The following is a 16,805-nucleotide window of genomic DNA, read 5'->3' on the forward strand; positions in this document are numbered from 1 at the left end:
CTTGGGCGATATCCAAGCAGTTGAGTCAAACAGAATTGAGAAGTCACATGCTTATCAAGCTTTAGATCGGAGCCCTGGAGATCATCTGAGAGCCGGACCTCCTCCTCCTCCTCCTCCTCCCAGAAGAGTGAAGCCTGCTGAGACGGGAAACACAAGAGAGAGATGGAACACAATGCACCGGCCGAGAGCCCTCCACAGAGCGCTCATTGTTCCCACTGTATAAGCATTTGTGCCACAGAGACCCTTCTTCTGCTCTGGCCATGCCACGCCACTGCTTTTATGGGGCGGTGTGTTCGTTTCTCTCCTTCTCTGCTGCTTTGTGATTTCTCCATCTCAGCTTTCGCCAGCTCTGACAGAGAATCGGGGCTGGGGGGGGACGTCAGCCGGTGTTCTGTGCACAAACATCTCGTGCTCTGCGAAAATGAGTTGTTCTTCATTGCTGCCGGGAAGAGAATCTTTAAAAGTTCCGAAAGTGGAAACATCACAGTCTTGCAGCGGAAAACGGTTCTTTTATATTTTTAAAAAAAGTGGAACTGCTCAAAATGTTCGTTTTTGGTAACGGGCGTTGTTTGCGTAAAAACTGTTGGTGGCATTTTCAGAGGCGATCGGCTCAATGGGCGCACAAACAGAGGTGGCAAACGTGCGTCATTGTCGAAGTCACATGCCAGGCGTGAAACAATGCCCGCTCTGTGACTCTTCGCACGAGTGGGATGTGCAAGACCACATCACCTCTTTCTCAAGACACGTGCCAGTGCGGGACGGAGGTCAGATAAGGAGGAAATGACGGACACGTTTAGCAGCTGTATATGAACACGTACACCACAGCAGAAGAATGAGGAGCACCAGCATACAAACAACCGGCTGGATGTGCTTTACGGATTTTACCATCTATAACCAGATTAATTGCATCCAAAATAGTTTTTATTTACATAATATATCTGTGTGTGTGTGTGTACTGTAAATACACACGTACAGTATAGTGTTATATATAAACAGATTTAATATACAAACATATTTTTCTTCTATACATGCATGTGTTTGTATTTATATACACAGTATAAATATAGACAGTGAACACTCATATATTATGTAAACTATAACATCTGTAACATCCATAAATATATTTATTTATTAAGTTATTTATTACAGTATTATGTGTACATGCAATCCAAATTATGTAATCAGATTCCAAAAAACACTTGTAATATAGATTATGTAGCAGTAAATTATATATTTTTTTGTCTCTACCCTAATCTGGGAAATAATGTTCTGTTATAGTAATCCCATTCAAATCTATGGGATAAATGTCAAAAGTAACAGATTAAGTAACTAACTACAACAGGTATGTAATCTGTGCTCAGTAACTTACTAAAATTAGCAAGCAATCTACCTGGCACTGTTTATTATATTGATTTGATTGCATTCGATTGTTTATTAAGCACAAAGGAAAGCTGTAATGAAGAGAGTAGATGTCATTGCTTTGTGCAGCTGGGTTTCTTGTTCATTTTTATCAAATGCGGCGATAAAGAAAAATGTGGTGAATCAGATTAAGGTAAACACACTTTGAACAGGTAGAAGTAGTATCAGAAGAAAGCCGACTGACATTGGGATGGTACTGAAGCGTGATCGCGCGACCCCCCAAACCTCCTATCAGCGGTGATTTTCTGCTCAATTTGAAACGAGGACAGGAGGCTCGTGCGTTCACGTTAACGTGTTAAAGTGCTTTCTCCTGGAGTGAGGTTACAGGCCTCTCCTGGGCGTGTTCCAGCCATCGGCGTAATTGCTCGCGAATGGAAATTTCCTCCTCGCCTCTCTGTTCTTCAGAAGCAGACGATCCATTCATTTCCTGCCATTGCCATAGTAACCGAAACATCTCCCCTTGACTTTGCCATCCCAGAGTTCCTTTCAGGTTGAAATGAAAGCCCTGTGTGCGCACGTCACATCTCTATAAAAGGCTACTTAGGTAAAGCCGGGGTGCCGTGATTCTGAAGTCGTCTTAGTGGTTAATAAGCTGAGTCGGGGAGCAGAGATGCTTGTTGCCGGGTGAACCAGAGAGAATATGCGGCGGTTGTCGTAGCGTGACAATATGACCAGTTCAGGCTGGGGTGGAGAAAAAGAAGAGAAAAGAAAACAAAAAAATGGGAAGTACAGCTAGAATGAAGATAAATAAACACAGAAAACAAGGGCTGCTGCTGAGGGAGGATGGGCTTCTGGTCGCCCACTGTGATGATTCATCAGGGCTTACAGAGAGTTGCTACTGGAAACACTGTGTGTGTGTGTGTGTGTGTGTGTGTGTGTGTGTGTGTGTGTGTGTGTGTGTGTGTGTGTGTGTGAGTGAGTGTGTAAAAAGAGAGGAGGGTGTGTAAGAGAGAGAGAGAGAGAGAGAGAGAGAGAGAGAGAGAGAGAGAGAGAGAGAGAGAGTCGTTTTTTTTGCAAGGCCATCAGACTCTGGTTTTATTGACTGTAAAATATCTGAGTCATATTTCACCCTAAAGTCAAAAGAAAGACTGAAATTATGTTTTGATTGGGGTAAATGAAGCCTGCAAAGATTTGTTTTTTGTGCTGTGACATTTTTGTGACTATTAAGCACATTTTTTCTGCAAAATCTCATTATTGTGCAATGCAAAAAAACAACCAAAAAAAAACTCATTACTGTTATGAAATCATTTTAACGACAAAGTATTTACATATCAGTATTCATTGTAATGCCTCTAGTTTATATATTACACTATTTCAGAAAAACATTTACTGACTGAATTACAATAAAATGTACTTTAATTGTCATAATATTATTCATATATATTGATCTTATATATTGACCTACATGGGGTATATATTTTGAAATTGTACTATTTACTATATTTTATTTAAACTATTGAATGTTGTAGGTATTATAATACATATTATTATTATTATTATTATTATTATTATTATTATTATTATTATTATTGCTGGGTTTAGAAAAGCACATTGCAAATAAAATGCATTATTATTATTGTTGTTATTACTATTATTAAAACAATGCACAAACATTAATATATAACTGAAAAAAATTATCATTTAAATTGTTTAGTATTAACACTGATGTATTATGTATTACAGTATCTTTAATAAAAATAAATAAAAATAAATAAAATAAATAAATGTTCACTGCAAAAACATTTGCTTAAATCATGAAAATGTCATATTAGTTTCATAAATTAACTGAAATTATATAAATTTGTTTTAACTTTTAATTATTATATTAGTTAACTGTTTTAATTGTAATATTGATAATATTATATATATATATATATATATATATATATATATATATATATTTTTTTTTTTTTTTTTTTTTTTTTTTTTCTTTTGATTTTTAGTTGAAATATGAACTGTGCACATTTTCACAAGATTCAGCCAAATAGATGAAACAACCCAGAAAGGTTTAGAGGGATGATCTCTCAAGTAAATACGGATTTGAAAACCTTTTATTCTGCGGGAGATATCACTCATGTCACCTCGGTTCAGCTTTAAAATCTATTTTCTTTTTCCGTCGCTGTCGTTACGCGGCGAGAGCAGGAGAACGTGAATCGAGTGAGCGTCTGCATGCGTATAAATCACCATACATCATCCGGCATGAAGCCTGTTACTTTTATTAGTCTGATCTGATATAATCATCTCCATGCTCATCTCTGACACCTGCTACTCAGAAAGCGACGCTCAGCCGCATTACAGTGAAAGCGCTGGGTTTATTCAACTCCTGAAGATGTCATTTTGTGATAATGTGAATCTGTGTCAGAGACGGATGGTGTTTTGGCAGCTGGATTTATGTCCGGCCGTGGCTGTGACGTTAAACCCACATTGACTGACGGCACATTATCTCAGATTAGCGCCGCTCATTAATCAATTAGTTCCAATCAATTCTATCCACAGCTACATGTTTGCATAATTTATGCACCAGTGGCTGCGTATTCATAGTCTGTGGTAATCTAACATAATGAGAGCAGATTTGGTTCATAATTAGCTTGAGTATTTCAGCAAGCATTGGCATGTTGGGGTGAAAATTTGGTTGTTTTACCAATGAAAATAGTGAGGAATCTGATAAATGGACATGTGAGATATTATACGCGCTTAAGGGATTCTCTGCAGTGAATGGGTGCCGTCAGAATCAGAGTCCATCACAATAATGCACAGCAATCCAGCCCATCGACAAAGCAAAACACGGTGTTTGTGCTAAAAGAAATGTTAAGGTGTTTTTAACTTCAAACCCTTTCTTTGTGGAAGTAGCACGTGAATTGCTTTTTCCACTGAAAACGTAATCTTGTCTGAATCGAGAGAAATCTGCACAGATCAATCTCTGTTTACAATTTTTTTAAAGGCAATCGGCTTTAAACAAATGATTTTTAGCAGCTGTTTGTATTCTGATTCTGACGGCACCCATTCACCATCATCAATGGATGGTCTCTGGGTGATGTTTTCATTTTTGAATGAAATAACCCTCTAATGCATGTCCTGCTTCTATTTTTTTTTTGTAACTGTACCTTTAAGACATCTTTACGTAAATAATGAGTATTTCTGCATGGTGCAATAAACTCAAAAAAAAAAAAAAAGAGCAGCAGCAGCAAGAAATCAATTGTTTTCATCACTTGACCCACTTAAAGATGTACATGTGCACATTGCAGTGGAGAGAACACTAGTAGTGAACTAGTCAGAACTAGTATGAGAGAGCAAGATGTTTTCATTTCCGTCTGAATGTTAGCAGCTTTTGCTGTGTGACGCTGGGGAACGGTGACAACATGGAAGCAGACAGTGTGTGTGTGAGGCTGAATAATTTATATAGACTGGCTGGGACAGAGAGAGTAAATATTAAGCTAGTTAAGCGATGCATGCTCACTCGCACGCACACACACGCACGCACACACACTTTCTCTCTCCTGTGATTTAGAGGAGCTGGCACTGTGGCATTAGTGTCTCCAGCGGAGTCTCAAAAGCAGATGGATGTTCAGAGGGTGTAAGATGTGTGTCAGTGGGTCAGAGACTACCCAGCATCCTCTGGGGCTCAGTGGCGAGGACCTCTGCTATGATTCCTTCCTCCTTCAAAATCAAAAGATATATTATATTACATTATATTATAACTCTGGCATGTTCAACATATTGTGAGATTCATATGATATCATGATGAGACTGAACATGAACACTTGTTCAGGATTTCGACCGCATGCATGTATGTTGTGTATTACGCCGCTAAAGGCCGCGTCACTCAGGGAGATAGGCCTCCGCTTGAGGCTGTTAATCTTTTATTATGCAAATCCTAATTGGACTGTTCTGATTCACTTCGGCCCAGTGACCCCGGCGCAGGGGAGCGGTCCCAAAGCTGTGACATTTCCCAGCATTCCCTGCTTTACTGCATGACACCACCTTGAGCGTCATGCTAATGCGGCTGTTGGAGCAGAACTTTCGCTGGCACTCGCCTGATATCCAGCTAAGCCATCCGTCGCTTCGATACAGTTCCAGATACGGTCACGACATCAGAAGAGCGCTTTTGATTCGCCCCGTGAATGTTTTGCGTTTGTATCGGCGCAGGGCTTTAATAATTTAGCTTTTGTGGAGCTGACAGAATGATTCTGGCATTTTAATGGATTAACATGAAGCCAATTTTCATTCTGGATGGGCGATGAGTGATGTTTGTCCTTCCGCAGTCAATCAATCGACGGAGGTCCGGGATTTGAAAATGGAAGAAGACGCCTCACGCCTCAACAATTCAACATATAACCTCCAGCCCGCCCCGGAGATCACGAGCAGAGACAGTTAAGAAACACAGATATCTTGCTTTGTCCTTCTTTCAACATTTCTTCCAATGTTAAGTTCTCCATCTTAACTTAGAAACCCCATAGACAAGCCACCTAGCAACCACTCATAACACCCTAGCAACCAATTACCATTCTAAATGAGTCTATGAATGATGAGTGCAAAACATTGAGTTTACTTCCATTACATTTTATTAAACTCATAGACAAATTACTGGTTACTTTTACGGATTATATGGTTAGAAAATATTTTCATTTAGCTTTCTAAAAGTTGTGTGTCCCATGCATCTGTCGAGCACACCATCTATGAAAATAATAATCGATATTGTATAATTAATTATGCAAGTTCCTTTAAACTGGCAATGACCAAACTGACTAAAATATTTCAAACCCAGAAGACTTTGACCGTCTCATTGGTGTTTTATTGTTTATTAATGTTTGTTCGTGAGATCCTCAAATTGACCTAAAATACATTCATAAACATTTATATATTTTAAAAACGTTGGCCTAGGATTTGAAATGAATAATTTACACATTTGCATGTCCTTTGTATGTTGGTTAACGGTCATGTATTTTATATAGCAATAAACCCATTCGAATCTATATACACGTTAACGCCAAAAGTCATTTTAAAGTAGTCAGAACGACGACCAATATAAGTCAGTCATCTACGTGAGATTCATTGCTGACTGGACTTTTTACTGCAATCAGTAACAGACTGGGATTTGTATGTAATAAACTCTAACAGCATTCTAAAACATCCTAGCAACCACAAATCAACATTCTAAAACATCCTAGCAACCACAAATCAACATTCTAAAACATTTATGAGCACCAAAGCAACCATATACAGCAACAGCATTCTAAAAACCTTTATGAATATCCTATCGGCGTTACTTGATCTTTCTGTAAAAGCGCCACGCGTATTTTGTTAAGAAACTAAAAGAAGTGTAGTTATTAATATATGAGTCTCCAGTTTTAAGTCAACGCTGGAAGGCGAACTGATTTGATTTGCTCTGTGCAGGTCTGTGTCCCTGGTGGAGCAGATCCCTGTAATTAGATTTGAGCGTTCGGTCCCTCTGTCGCTGCCGACTTCTCTTCGAACGCTAAGTTTTGTCATCATCTCGCCAGAACAATTAATAACTATTAATAAAGAGAAACGGTGGCGCGAAAAGCCTCCGAAAACAAATGCTCCTGACTTTTTTTTAGCAAGTCTAATGGCTTTTCTCATTAGATGGATGTGGCAAATTGTGACTTCACTCTAATTGCTGACATTAGTTTGACATTCTTCTGGCATTTTAACCGAACGTTTCTGAAAGCGGGGGTTATGAAAAACCAGCCCTTCGGATTTCTGCGTTTATTACGAGTAACGCTGTGAATAATAATCGAGTTCTCCGGGGTGAGCAAATGAACGCTCAATCCGGCAACAATGCATGACCTTCATTTAGCCAAACCTCTGTCCTCTGCACATTCTGGTCAGTATATCTGAACTCAGCATGGCCACTCCCTTCTGATTTGCATATTCATGCCTCTGTTCTCTTTATTCAACAATTGCACGGACACTGAAATGTCAGCAGTTTGATACGCTGTCCATCTCTGATGAAGCAGCTTTTTGCTCCATCCCTCAGCAATATTGTCCAATTTAATGAACAGGATTGCAGCCATCTTTGGTGTTTTATACCAATTACGGCAGGAATATATCAAATAATATTTTAGGCGAGCCAATTTGTAAGAGTGCAGATCTTGCACCGCACAGATATTAGCATTCTTAAAGATTTGACATCCCACATTTAGAATCGGCGTTATTTTAGCATTAAATGCTGTTGAGCAGGACATGCTGTTATAAATGTATGAATATTTAAAAAAATTTTTTGAAATTGTTTTTACTTTTACTCTGTTGACTTTTTATATATACATTTTATATATATATATATATATATATATATATATTTTTTTTTTTTTTTTTTTTTATATGTTCCATAAAATTCCATAATTTCATTCTTTGGCTGAACTAGCCATTTAGTAAATTATCTCATGGCATTATTTAATTGCATATAATAGTGTGATTATATATATATATATATATATATATACCTAAGAATAAATAAATGAATAAATAATGGCAATTGCATCTATGATTAATACAAATACTTCTTTCTAAAGCTGCTTTTTTAATATCCAATTGGATTCACAATAATTACTTTATTTGCGATTAATCTGATTAATAATCACCACATTATATCATTAATTAATTTAGTCTTATTAGCTGCAATAACCATGCTCATAAGGTTGTTGTCTCTGTAGGTAACAATGAGCTCACCAGCGTTAGGAACCCAACTAATACCCTCTCAGTTATCACTAAGTGGCCATATCCTGCAGATAATCTAGTTGCTGACGGCATCGTATCCTGTCCCCGTGACCTCTCAACGTAAACCAACACTAACCATCGATAGTAATGTCCATCTTCAGCTAGTTAAAATGTCTCAATGCCCTTACTGTATTACATATTCCCAGAGTTACCAGTCACTCAAGCGGAAACACCAGACATGCCAGACTGCTTGTAAGGCGTTTGCTAACGCAGGCATCACTGTGGCTATTGCTCAAATCATGCTATTCATTTTTAAGCAATCCTACATATGATTTTCATTTGATGGACAATAAAACAAACACACATTATCCCAGTGATTTGAAGGCCAGTATGTTAAAAAAAAAAAGGGTTGAGATCAGTAGACCAGGGTGTTTTTATGTTTATATTTAGTCATATTTAGTTATATTTAGTCATTTAGAGGAGCGACTAACCGATATTAGTACAATTTGAAATAAGTTTTCTATATATATTTTAAAATGCAATATTTCTGTAATGAATGCTGAATTGTCAGCACCTTTACTAAAGCCCTGCGATCCTTCACAAATCCTTTTAATATGCCGATTTGTGATTTTTATGAACGCTCTAAACAGTTGTGCTGCCTCAGATTTTTGTGGAAACCATGTTGCTTTTGTTTTTTTAATTGTCAAGTTTAATTACTTGAAAGCTAAAAAGTACAGCACCCATTCGAAAGACAGCTGCCATGATAAATGTCGCCTTTAACGCATCCTTCTTGAAGAAAAGTATTCATTTCTGCCCTTAAGCTTTGAATAGCAACCCTATCGTTACTTAACTTTGCTCATGCAAGCATTTTTGGTCGCTGGCTTCTCTTGCTCCGTTTCTAGCTCATCTTTTGTCAGTTCGTTCTGTATTCTATTAGCAAGCGTGGAGTTTGGCGGCGCGTTGTTCTCCCTCGGCAGCAGTCTCATGAAACACGTCCTGTAGCCTTTCAACCTGACACGCATTGTTACCTCCGGTTCGAGCGCGAGAGCGTTCAGCCTAGTTTCCAGCTCATCCTCGGGCCGCCGTGGGAGCTCATTAAAAAAAAAAAAGAGCTACGGCTTGTGTCTTTATTCAGTTCTCGCACGGGGCTATCTCGCCGTTTAACGCGAGCAGATGTAAAATGCGAAGGTGTGTTTTTCCGGCCGATGACGCAGCTGGACGCCGAGACGCAAGGACGTGCCGAGGACGCCGCGCAGGCCGCCCAGCATCTGGCTGTCCTTCTTTCCCTACCTTTCACCTCCTCCCACGGATGCTTATCCGGCCTCGGCTGTAAACACGCTAACTGACCGAATGTGAAAATGTGAGGAGAGAGACTGCAGCTGAAGTCGCTGTCTCCATGGCGATGACCTTGCTCTGCTTTTAACGGCCTTAGAATGCAACCTCAGAGATATGAATTACAGATGGGAGGTAAAGATAGCGCCAGGCAACTGCTCCGGTCTCTGTGTAATGGAGATATATTGGCGGTTTTCGCGTGATTCAGATTCGGTCCGAGGCTTCAATCTGCTCTTGAACCGGCCGTCTAGACCGGGCGCGGACGCTGTGGAAATCTCGGCCGAGATCGTTTAAAACCTCATTACGGATGCGAGGCTCGGCGCGGAGGACCCGGGGAGAGCGGAAAGCGAAGGGAATGCCTAATCAAGCTTGGAAACGGTAAACAAGAGTGAAACCCTCGCGGGACTCTGTTTTTTCCTCCCCCTCGTGACCCGGCCGCGCCCCTCTGACACGAAACAGAGCCGCACAAACCAATAAGACACTCAAATTGGAGGAAATGGGATCTGAAATTACATTTTTAGTTACCCATGCACTGAGTTCATCTTTTGCACTGTATAGATGACACCATTAATCATGCTGATCGTATATCTCTAAATAAACGTATTTTTCAGGGCATATGTGTATTAATGTATCGTAATTATAAACGTGCAAAATAGTGCAAATAGTTTTACAGTCTACCGTGACTTTATTGTTATAGCTAGCCGTTTACCAATAGCAGCTAATTAATTGAAAGTTCAGCACATTCGTAAAAAAAATAGCTCGATTCAAAACAACGTGGGCATGTCTGTTTAAATGGAAACGACCTTTCAATAAGCTTCTAACTCAGATTTCTGTACATCCTATCCACTTTATTTTTCATTTAAAAACAGGCATCGGATGTGCTAGACTTAAAACGGAAGGGACATTATTTTAACGTGGGCAAAATGAAGTTGCAAATTATTTAAAGGTATAGTTCACCCAAAAGTTAAATAGAACACAAACTGAGATATTTTTAAGGCTTTCTGACCCTTACAAAAATGAAGTAAAATTAAACCAGAAACCACGGTTACTATAGTTAAACCACGGTAACCACAAATGAACTATGCTTTTGCTACACTAACCATAGCTTAACCACGGTATATGGAGTTTTATGGAGTTCCCGTTGAATATTTTATCTTTCGTCTGAACTACGAACCATTGAATGCACAGCCTCGTTTTCATTCATGCCACTTCCCGCTAACGTCTGTTAATGTGAGTTAAAACTACGACAATCATAAGCCTGCACAAAAAGGCCTATTTTAAAGTGACCGTGGCGTCTTTCAACAAACTATCCAAAGACTTAACGTGTCTAAATAAAGCAGGAGGGAAAAACAATCAAAAGAACGACTGATAGCATATTAACATGATCAAGCCAGGCATTCCAAGGGGGTGAGATTTATATAATTCATATATATAAATTTATATAATATCATTTTTTTGCTGCTCTGAAACACTGTGGCCAAGCTGGGATAAATTAAAGCGATTTATTGCTTTCAGCATTGCTGCAATGCTCTGAAAGATCATGTAGCAGCTTGCTAATAATTTGCCATTCACATACAATTATGTTTTCCTTCCTAAGGGCAGCAGAGCGACGCCTCGAGTTAAAATCTCGCTTTGCTTCCATCTAGTGGCCGCGGTGAAGAACTGCAGTGTTGCTGCAGCTATTGTGAAAAATAAAATATTGTAAAAAAAAAAAAAAAACAGTAAAACAAATAAAATGTACTCCTGCATTTAAGAAGTAATTTGTTATTTTCTTTCAACTTAATGTAGTTTGTTCGTTGACAGTGGTCTTTTAATTAGCAGACGCTTTCCTTCAAAGCAACTTGCAAATGAAGAATATAACGTGATTCAGCATAATATAGTCATGGAGCCGCTGAGGACCTCTGACCGCTTCCCGTTCCCTGTTATCCCCGGGGCTCTCACAGATAACGGTTTGCCCGGATGGGTGCTCGGAGCTAATCTGTCACCTCCAGAAACACCGGAGGATCACTGGAGCTCGGAGATAACAGCGTGTCGTACTTCAGCAGAAGTGTCTCTAAACTCAAACCTCTCCGGGCTTCATATTTACAAACGTAGTGTAAAAAGCTAAATGAACTCTTGAGCGTACACAGTTTCTGAATTGTGTGTTGAGTTACACTACAACAATAATGAGGTATTTGAGAGCATAGTGGGCTTTTAAATATGGATGAAAAAGACTTTTAGCCCAGAGGAAAGTGTCCCTTGTGTCATGATGAAGAGACTGAGGTTCAGGTTGACTAATGTCTAATCCCAGAGAGAGATATTACTCCAGTTCATTAGAGGCAAACCCAAGTGAGGCCTGGTGATAACATATGAGATATCAGTGCTATCAAATGATTAATCACGTCCAAACTAAAAGGTTTTTAAAAATAATGTATATGCATGTGTGCTGTGCATATTTATTATGTATATATAAATACACATATGCATGTATATAGTCTGGAAAAATACATTGTTTCTATATTGAATATATTTATAATATAAATTGTATAGACATAAATATAATATATATATATATATATATATATATATATATATATATATATATATATATATATATATATATGATAAAGATAATGCATTTATAAATTATAAATATATGTATGTATATATATATATAGAGAGAGAGAGAGAGAGAGAGAGAGAGAGAGAGAGAGAGAGAATATAATTAAATATAAAAATATAAAAATATAATTGCAGCAATAGCAAAATATAAAATATCATATATATATATATATATATATATGTGTGTGTGTGTGTGTGTGTGTGTGTGTGTGTGTGTGTGTGTGTTTTTTATTTCTTATATTTTTGCTATTTTATATTTAATTATATATATATATATATATATATATATATATATATATATATATATATATATGTGTGTGTGTGTGTGTGTGTGTGTGTGTGTGTGTGTGTGTATATATATTTTTTATTTTATTTATTTATTTATTTTTTCTGTCTATACAATTTATATTATAAATATATTCAATATAGAAACAATGTATATATAACAATACGACGAAATTATTTAAACTATTAATAAAATAAACATAATAAATTATTATACATTCTAAAATAATACAACAACGTGAACTGTGTATGATGAGTTCGGATGAATAGTGCAGCGCCGCCTGGTGGTGGGTTTAATATGACTCGTCCTTTCTTCCCTGCGCGTCTCGTTCCTTCCAATGACCGTGCAAGAAGAAATGCGGCTAGTGAGGTTTCGGGCTTCGCGGGGGCGCAGCGTGTCACCGGCGAGCCGCGGCGTAAAATGACCGTCAGACAAAGACGCGGCGACATCTGAGCGCGTTCGAGGACAGACGCGGCGACGATGAAGACGACGAGGCGAGCGCAGCCCGCTTTACCGCAGTGGATGCGCATGTATTTCTACGGGATGCACGGAGTCACGCTGGACGTCCTGCAGTCCTCCGCGCGCCGGTTCCTGGGTGACCGCGACTTCAGACTGCTGGGCTTCTCCTCTCCGTATCTGTGCGTCGTGCACTCCATTGCGCATCTGGTTCTGGAGAAGATCTACCTGCAAAAAAGATGCTTCCGAGAGCGACCCGTCGTCTTTCACCTCGTTTTCTACCCTTCCTTGTACATCTGCCTGCAGATCTTAATAGAGAGCGTGGTGACCTGCACCGAGAACATCAGAGCGGTTTCCGTCACGCAGCTCCTTGTGCATTACATCCTGGCTTTGTACTTCACGAATGTCTTTCATAAGGGCTTCCTGAGTCTGCAGTACCAGGAAAAGCGGGTGTTATTGAGGTCGTCCCGCCCGAACGGGTTACCCGGCGTCCTGCGCTTCGCGTTCTTTGGGATGCACGGCTTTCTGGACGAGGTGCTCTTCACTTCTGTGTTTAACTTGTTCGAGAAAGCGGACGGGTTCTTGAGGGGCCACACGTCCCTGTGGTCCTTCCTCATGTATGGGAGCTGCAGCTTCGTGGTGGAGAAGCTCTACCTCCACCTGCACTTCAGGAGAGGATGGGGAACCTTGCAGCGGCTCCCCATCTACATCTGCTTCATCTACACGTGGGAGTTCAGCTGGGGCTTCGCTCTGAGGCGGTATGACGCCTGTTCCTGGGACTATTCCCACTATCCTCTCAATTTTATGGGGCTGGTGACGTTGCTGTATCTTCCAGGATGGGTCTGCCTGAGTCTGTATCAAGACGTCTTGTCGAATGTTCTTCTGAGGGTTGTGTGCAATGACAGGAATGATGAGGAGATGCCGAACGCTGGCTCCAATGGACGCCTGCTGCCCAAAGGGAAGCTGGAGAAAGACTAAATGCATGTGGGCACGTTTTCCTAATATGTCCTCCTGGGACCAGCGGAAAGGCTCTTGAACGAGGAGGTCAGGGCTAGTTGTCACTCCAGGTTTAATTGAAGTCGTCTTCCGTGTCGAGATGCTCCTAGAATGTAGTGGAAAAAAATATATAGGTAATTTTTTGGGGCAAGTTGTCACAACGAGAACCCGATTTTTTGCTATATTTAAATACTAAAATAATTGTGAAGCACAAAATAGCATGAAACATAGCCAGTAGCATTATAGATTATAGTATTCAGATAAAGCATATTAGCAATTTTATAGTAGATAATAACACTACAATATTAGCGATATTCGTATTGAATAAATATATATATGACATTTTATAATTTTTATATTGATTTAATTTATAAACGTTTGTAATTACACATTCAAATGATAAATAATAATACTAATAATATATAATTATATCATTTAATTTATGATTGACCACATTAGGAGAGCTTGCCCTGGTAAAAAAAAAAATATATATATAAAAAATATATAGTATCAACTTTTGCTTGAGAACAGCATTTTAAAAAAATATATTAAAACAAACAGCTGGACTACATGTGTGACAACTAGCCCGTCTCCTCCGACTTTATTTGAATGTATCTATCGTATGAGGTCACATGATGTAGTTTCTAAATGGTTTAGTAATAATTCGCCTTACTGGCCCAAAAAGATTTGACAGAAAAGCCCAGGATGTGAACACGCGGACAGACTCGCACGCTCTCAGAGGCATAAACGTAAGAAAACCCACAACTTGCTGCTCCTCAGGGGGGTTTTGTACCAGCGTCACGCCCTCAGAGAAACGTTTCCTCCGAGAAACGAGGGTAGCTGCGTTAGCAGCCTTAATGTGCTTTAAACCTAATGTGTTCAAGACGAACCTCGCGGACTTCACGAATTACTAACGCAAATAACACCGCTGGGCTTTGATGGTTATCGAGTATTGGCCGTCTGGGTGATGGTTTTACTGCATGATGGGGTTTATGAGGACGGTCTCCCCTCGTAACTGCATGCGTCGGGATTTTTTTTTTTGCATGTGGAGACCGCGGCATTGGTCCTGATAATGAGCCGCTCTGCTCGGACCGTAGCGAACCGATTGTGAGATAAACTGTGACTCTTCCTTTAGCTTTGAACGGGACGAGAGCAACCGAGTGCCTTCATTAACACTTCCAGGCAGCTGGACTTCTGTAACTCTTTTGAAATATTGCATCCGCACCGAAACGGGTTCAGGCGTGTCTCGGTTCATCTGCGATTAAAAACCAGGCCTCGGGGTGCGGAGTTAAAGAAAACCGATTTCACTCACGGCAGCTAAAGCCGAGCATCTCTCAGAGTATTGAGGCTTTCTCGATGGTCCAACTTTATTAAACACGTGAGCACCGCGCACTGTGAATGACTACCGTGACCTCTCACAAAAGAGCGGTTATTCCTCGTCTTCGAGACAAATTAGTCACGATTTGTTTGAGAGAAACTGCCAAAGCTTAGAATAATGAATTCTTAAAGGGCAGCTCACACAGAAATGAAATTGCGTTGAAATGTACTCATATCGTTGTTTGTTTTCAGTTTAGCATTGTATCGCTTGCTCTGCAGTGAATGGGTGCCGTCAGAATGATAAAAAAAGCATCCAGTCTATCAGTTGGCATCTTCTGAAGCGAAAAGATGTGCATGTTTATTGATTTATCACTGCAATGTTTTTATCGGCTGTTTGGACTCTGACGGCACCCATTCACTGCACTGGAGGGCGAGAGGTGTGACGCACGTTTTAAGCACATTTTCATTTCTGCGTGAGCTGTTCTATACATCAGCCTCAAAACTTTTAGAAAAAAATTAAAAATCCAGATTTTGTCCTGCAGAGAAGAACAGACAGCTTTCTATAATACATAAAGGTGACTTTATATGAACTCTTTTTTCTTCATGCATGTGGTTACGTGTTGAAGTAAATACTCTCGGCAGCTGCTCAGATGTACTGTTTTGTCCCTCCGACTTCGAGGAAGAACATTTTATATAATTGAAGGAATGGGTCGGGGATGATTATTATCATTTTCCTGTGTTTGTGTAATTAGCCTCAGAGTTAGATCATTTCATGGATGTTAGTGCGAGTCTAGAATAATAGAAATCATTCGATGCACTTCTTTAACTTATTGCATTTGGAACGTGTAGCACATCTTTGTCTCTGTTCAATCTATGCACTAATTACACTGATCAAATTAAAGATCTCGAACGTGAAGTTTTGTGTATTTTGGGGTGTATTTCCGTGTTGCCGTGGTGACTGTGCTCTTCATGCTCCGGTCAGGGCAGGAGAGATTTGGCTGTTACTGAAGGGACCTGCATATTTTCCATATCTGACGTCAAGAAACAAAACAGCCACGGTCTGGTTTACTTACACGTCCCGTGTGATTCTTGTCCTTTGAGACTCAACAGACTAGAAGAGGTGCAGATCAGCTCTCCATGGCTCCACTGACAGAATGTCTTGAAGCATTCACACAGAATAATGTGTCCATTAGGTTATAAAAAATTAAAATTTCTATTCCATTTTAGCATTTTGCAAACATGATAAAAAGGTTCAATTTGAATGTTGAAGTTTTTTAAATTAAACAATTTTGGTGACTTAGTTACGAAGGTTTTGGTTTCAAAACTATCCCAAAATCCTTTTTTTTCCTAGATTATAACCATTTGTATATAATTTGTATACCATATTACATATCATTTAGCAAACAAATGCTTTTAATGCTCTTAAAAAATTCTGAAAGTAAACATTGTTAGGTTTTAGATGCGTTCAAATGTTTTAAAAGCGCTTTGCAATATTTTTAATATTTATAAATATAAAAATATATTAAACAGATGGGGAGGGCATGATGAAAATGTTCAAAATGTACATTTTTCTTTACGTTTAATTTTCTGGGTTAAACATTAAGGGGACATTCCATTTAATAAAAAGATTCAACTGTAACATTTAAAAAACATCGTATTAAATGCTATGGAATGAAGTCCACAAACGATGCATAAATAACATTTTTGTGTTATGTTAACC

At 39.1% G+C, this 16,805-nt stretch overlaps 1 protein-coding gene across 1 annotated transcript; it reads left to right on the plus strand.

Annotated features, from left to right (window-relative positions):
* The first annotated feature begins 12,560 nt into the window (after positions 1 to 12,560).
* LOC122342481 (transmembrane protein 229A) lies at positions 12,561 to 15,273 on the plus strand. The gene has a single exon (XM_043236306.1). It carries the CDS (start codon positions 12,797 to 12,799, stop codon positions 13,748 to 13,750), a length of 954 nt encoding a protein of 317 aa, XP_043092241.1. The 5' UTR covers positions 12,561 to 12,796; the 3' UTR covers positions 13,751 to 15,273.
* The last annotated feature ends 1,532 nt before the right edge of the window (positions 15,274 to 16,805 follow it).

This window comes from Puntigrus tetrazona, chromosome 4, assembly GCF_018831695.1.
Source record: "Puntigrus tetrazona isolate hp1 chromosome 4, ASM1883169v1, whole genome shotgun sequence".
Taxonomy (NCBI): domain Eukaryota; kingdom Metazoa; phylum Chordata; class Actinopteri; order Cypriniformes; family Cyprinidae; genus Puntigrus; species Puntigrus tetrazona.

Bases quoted from the DNA above. Each gene is read 5' to 3' on its own strand.
- LOC122342481 (XM_043236306.1), top strand. From the start codon at position 12,797: ATGAAGACGACGAGGCGAGCGCAGCCCGCTTTACCGCAGTGGATGCGC.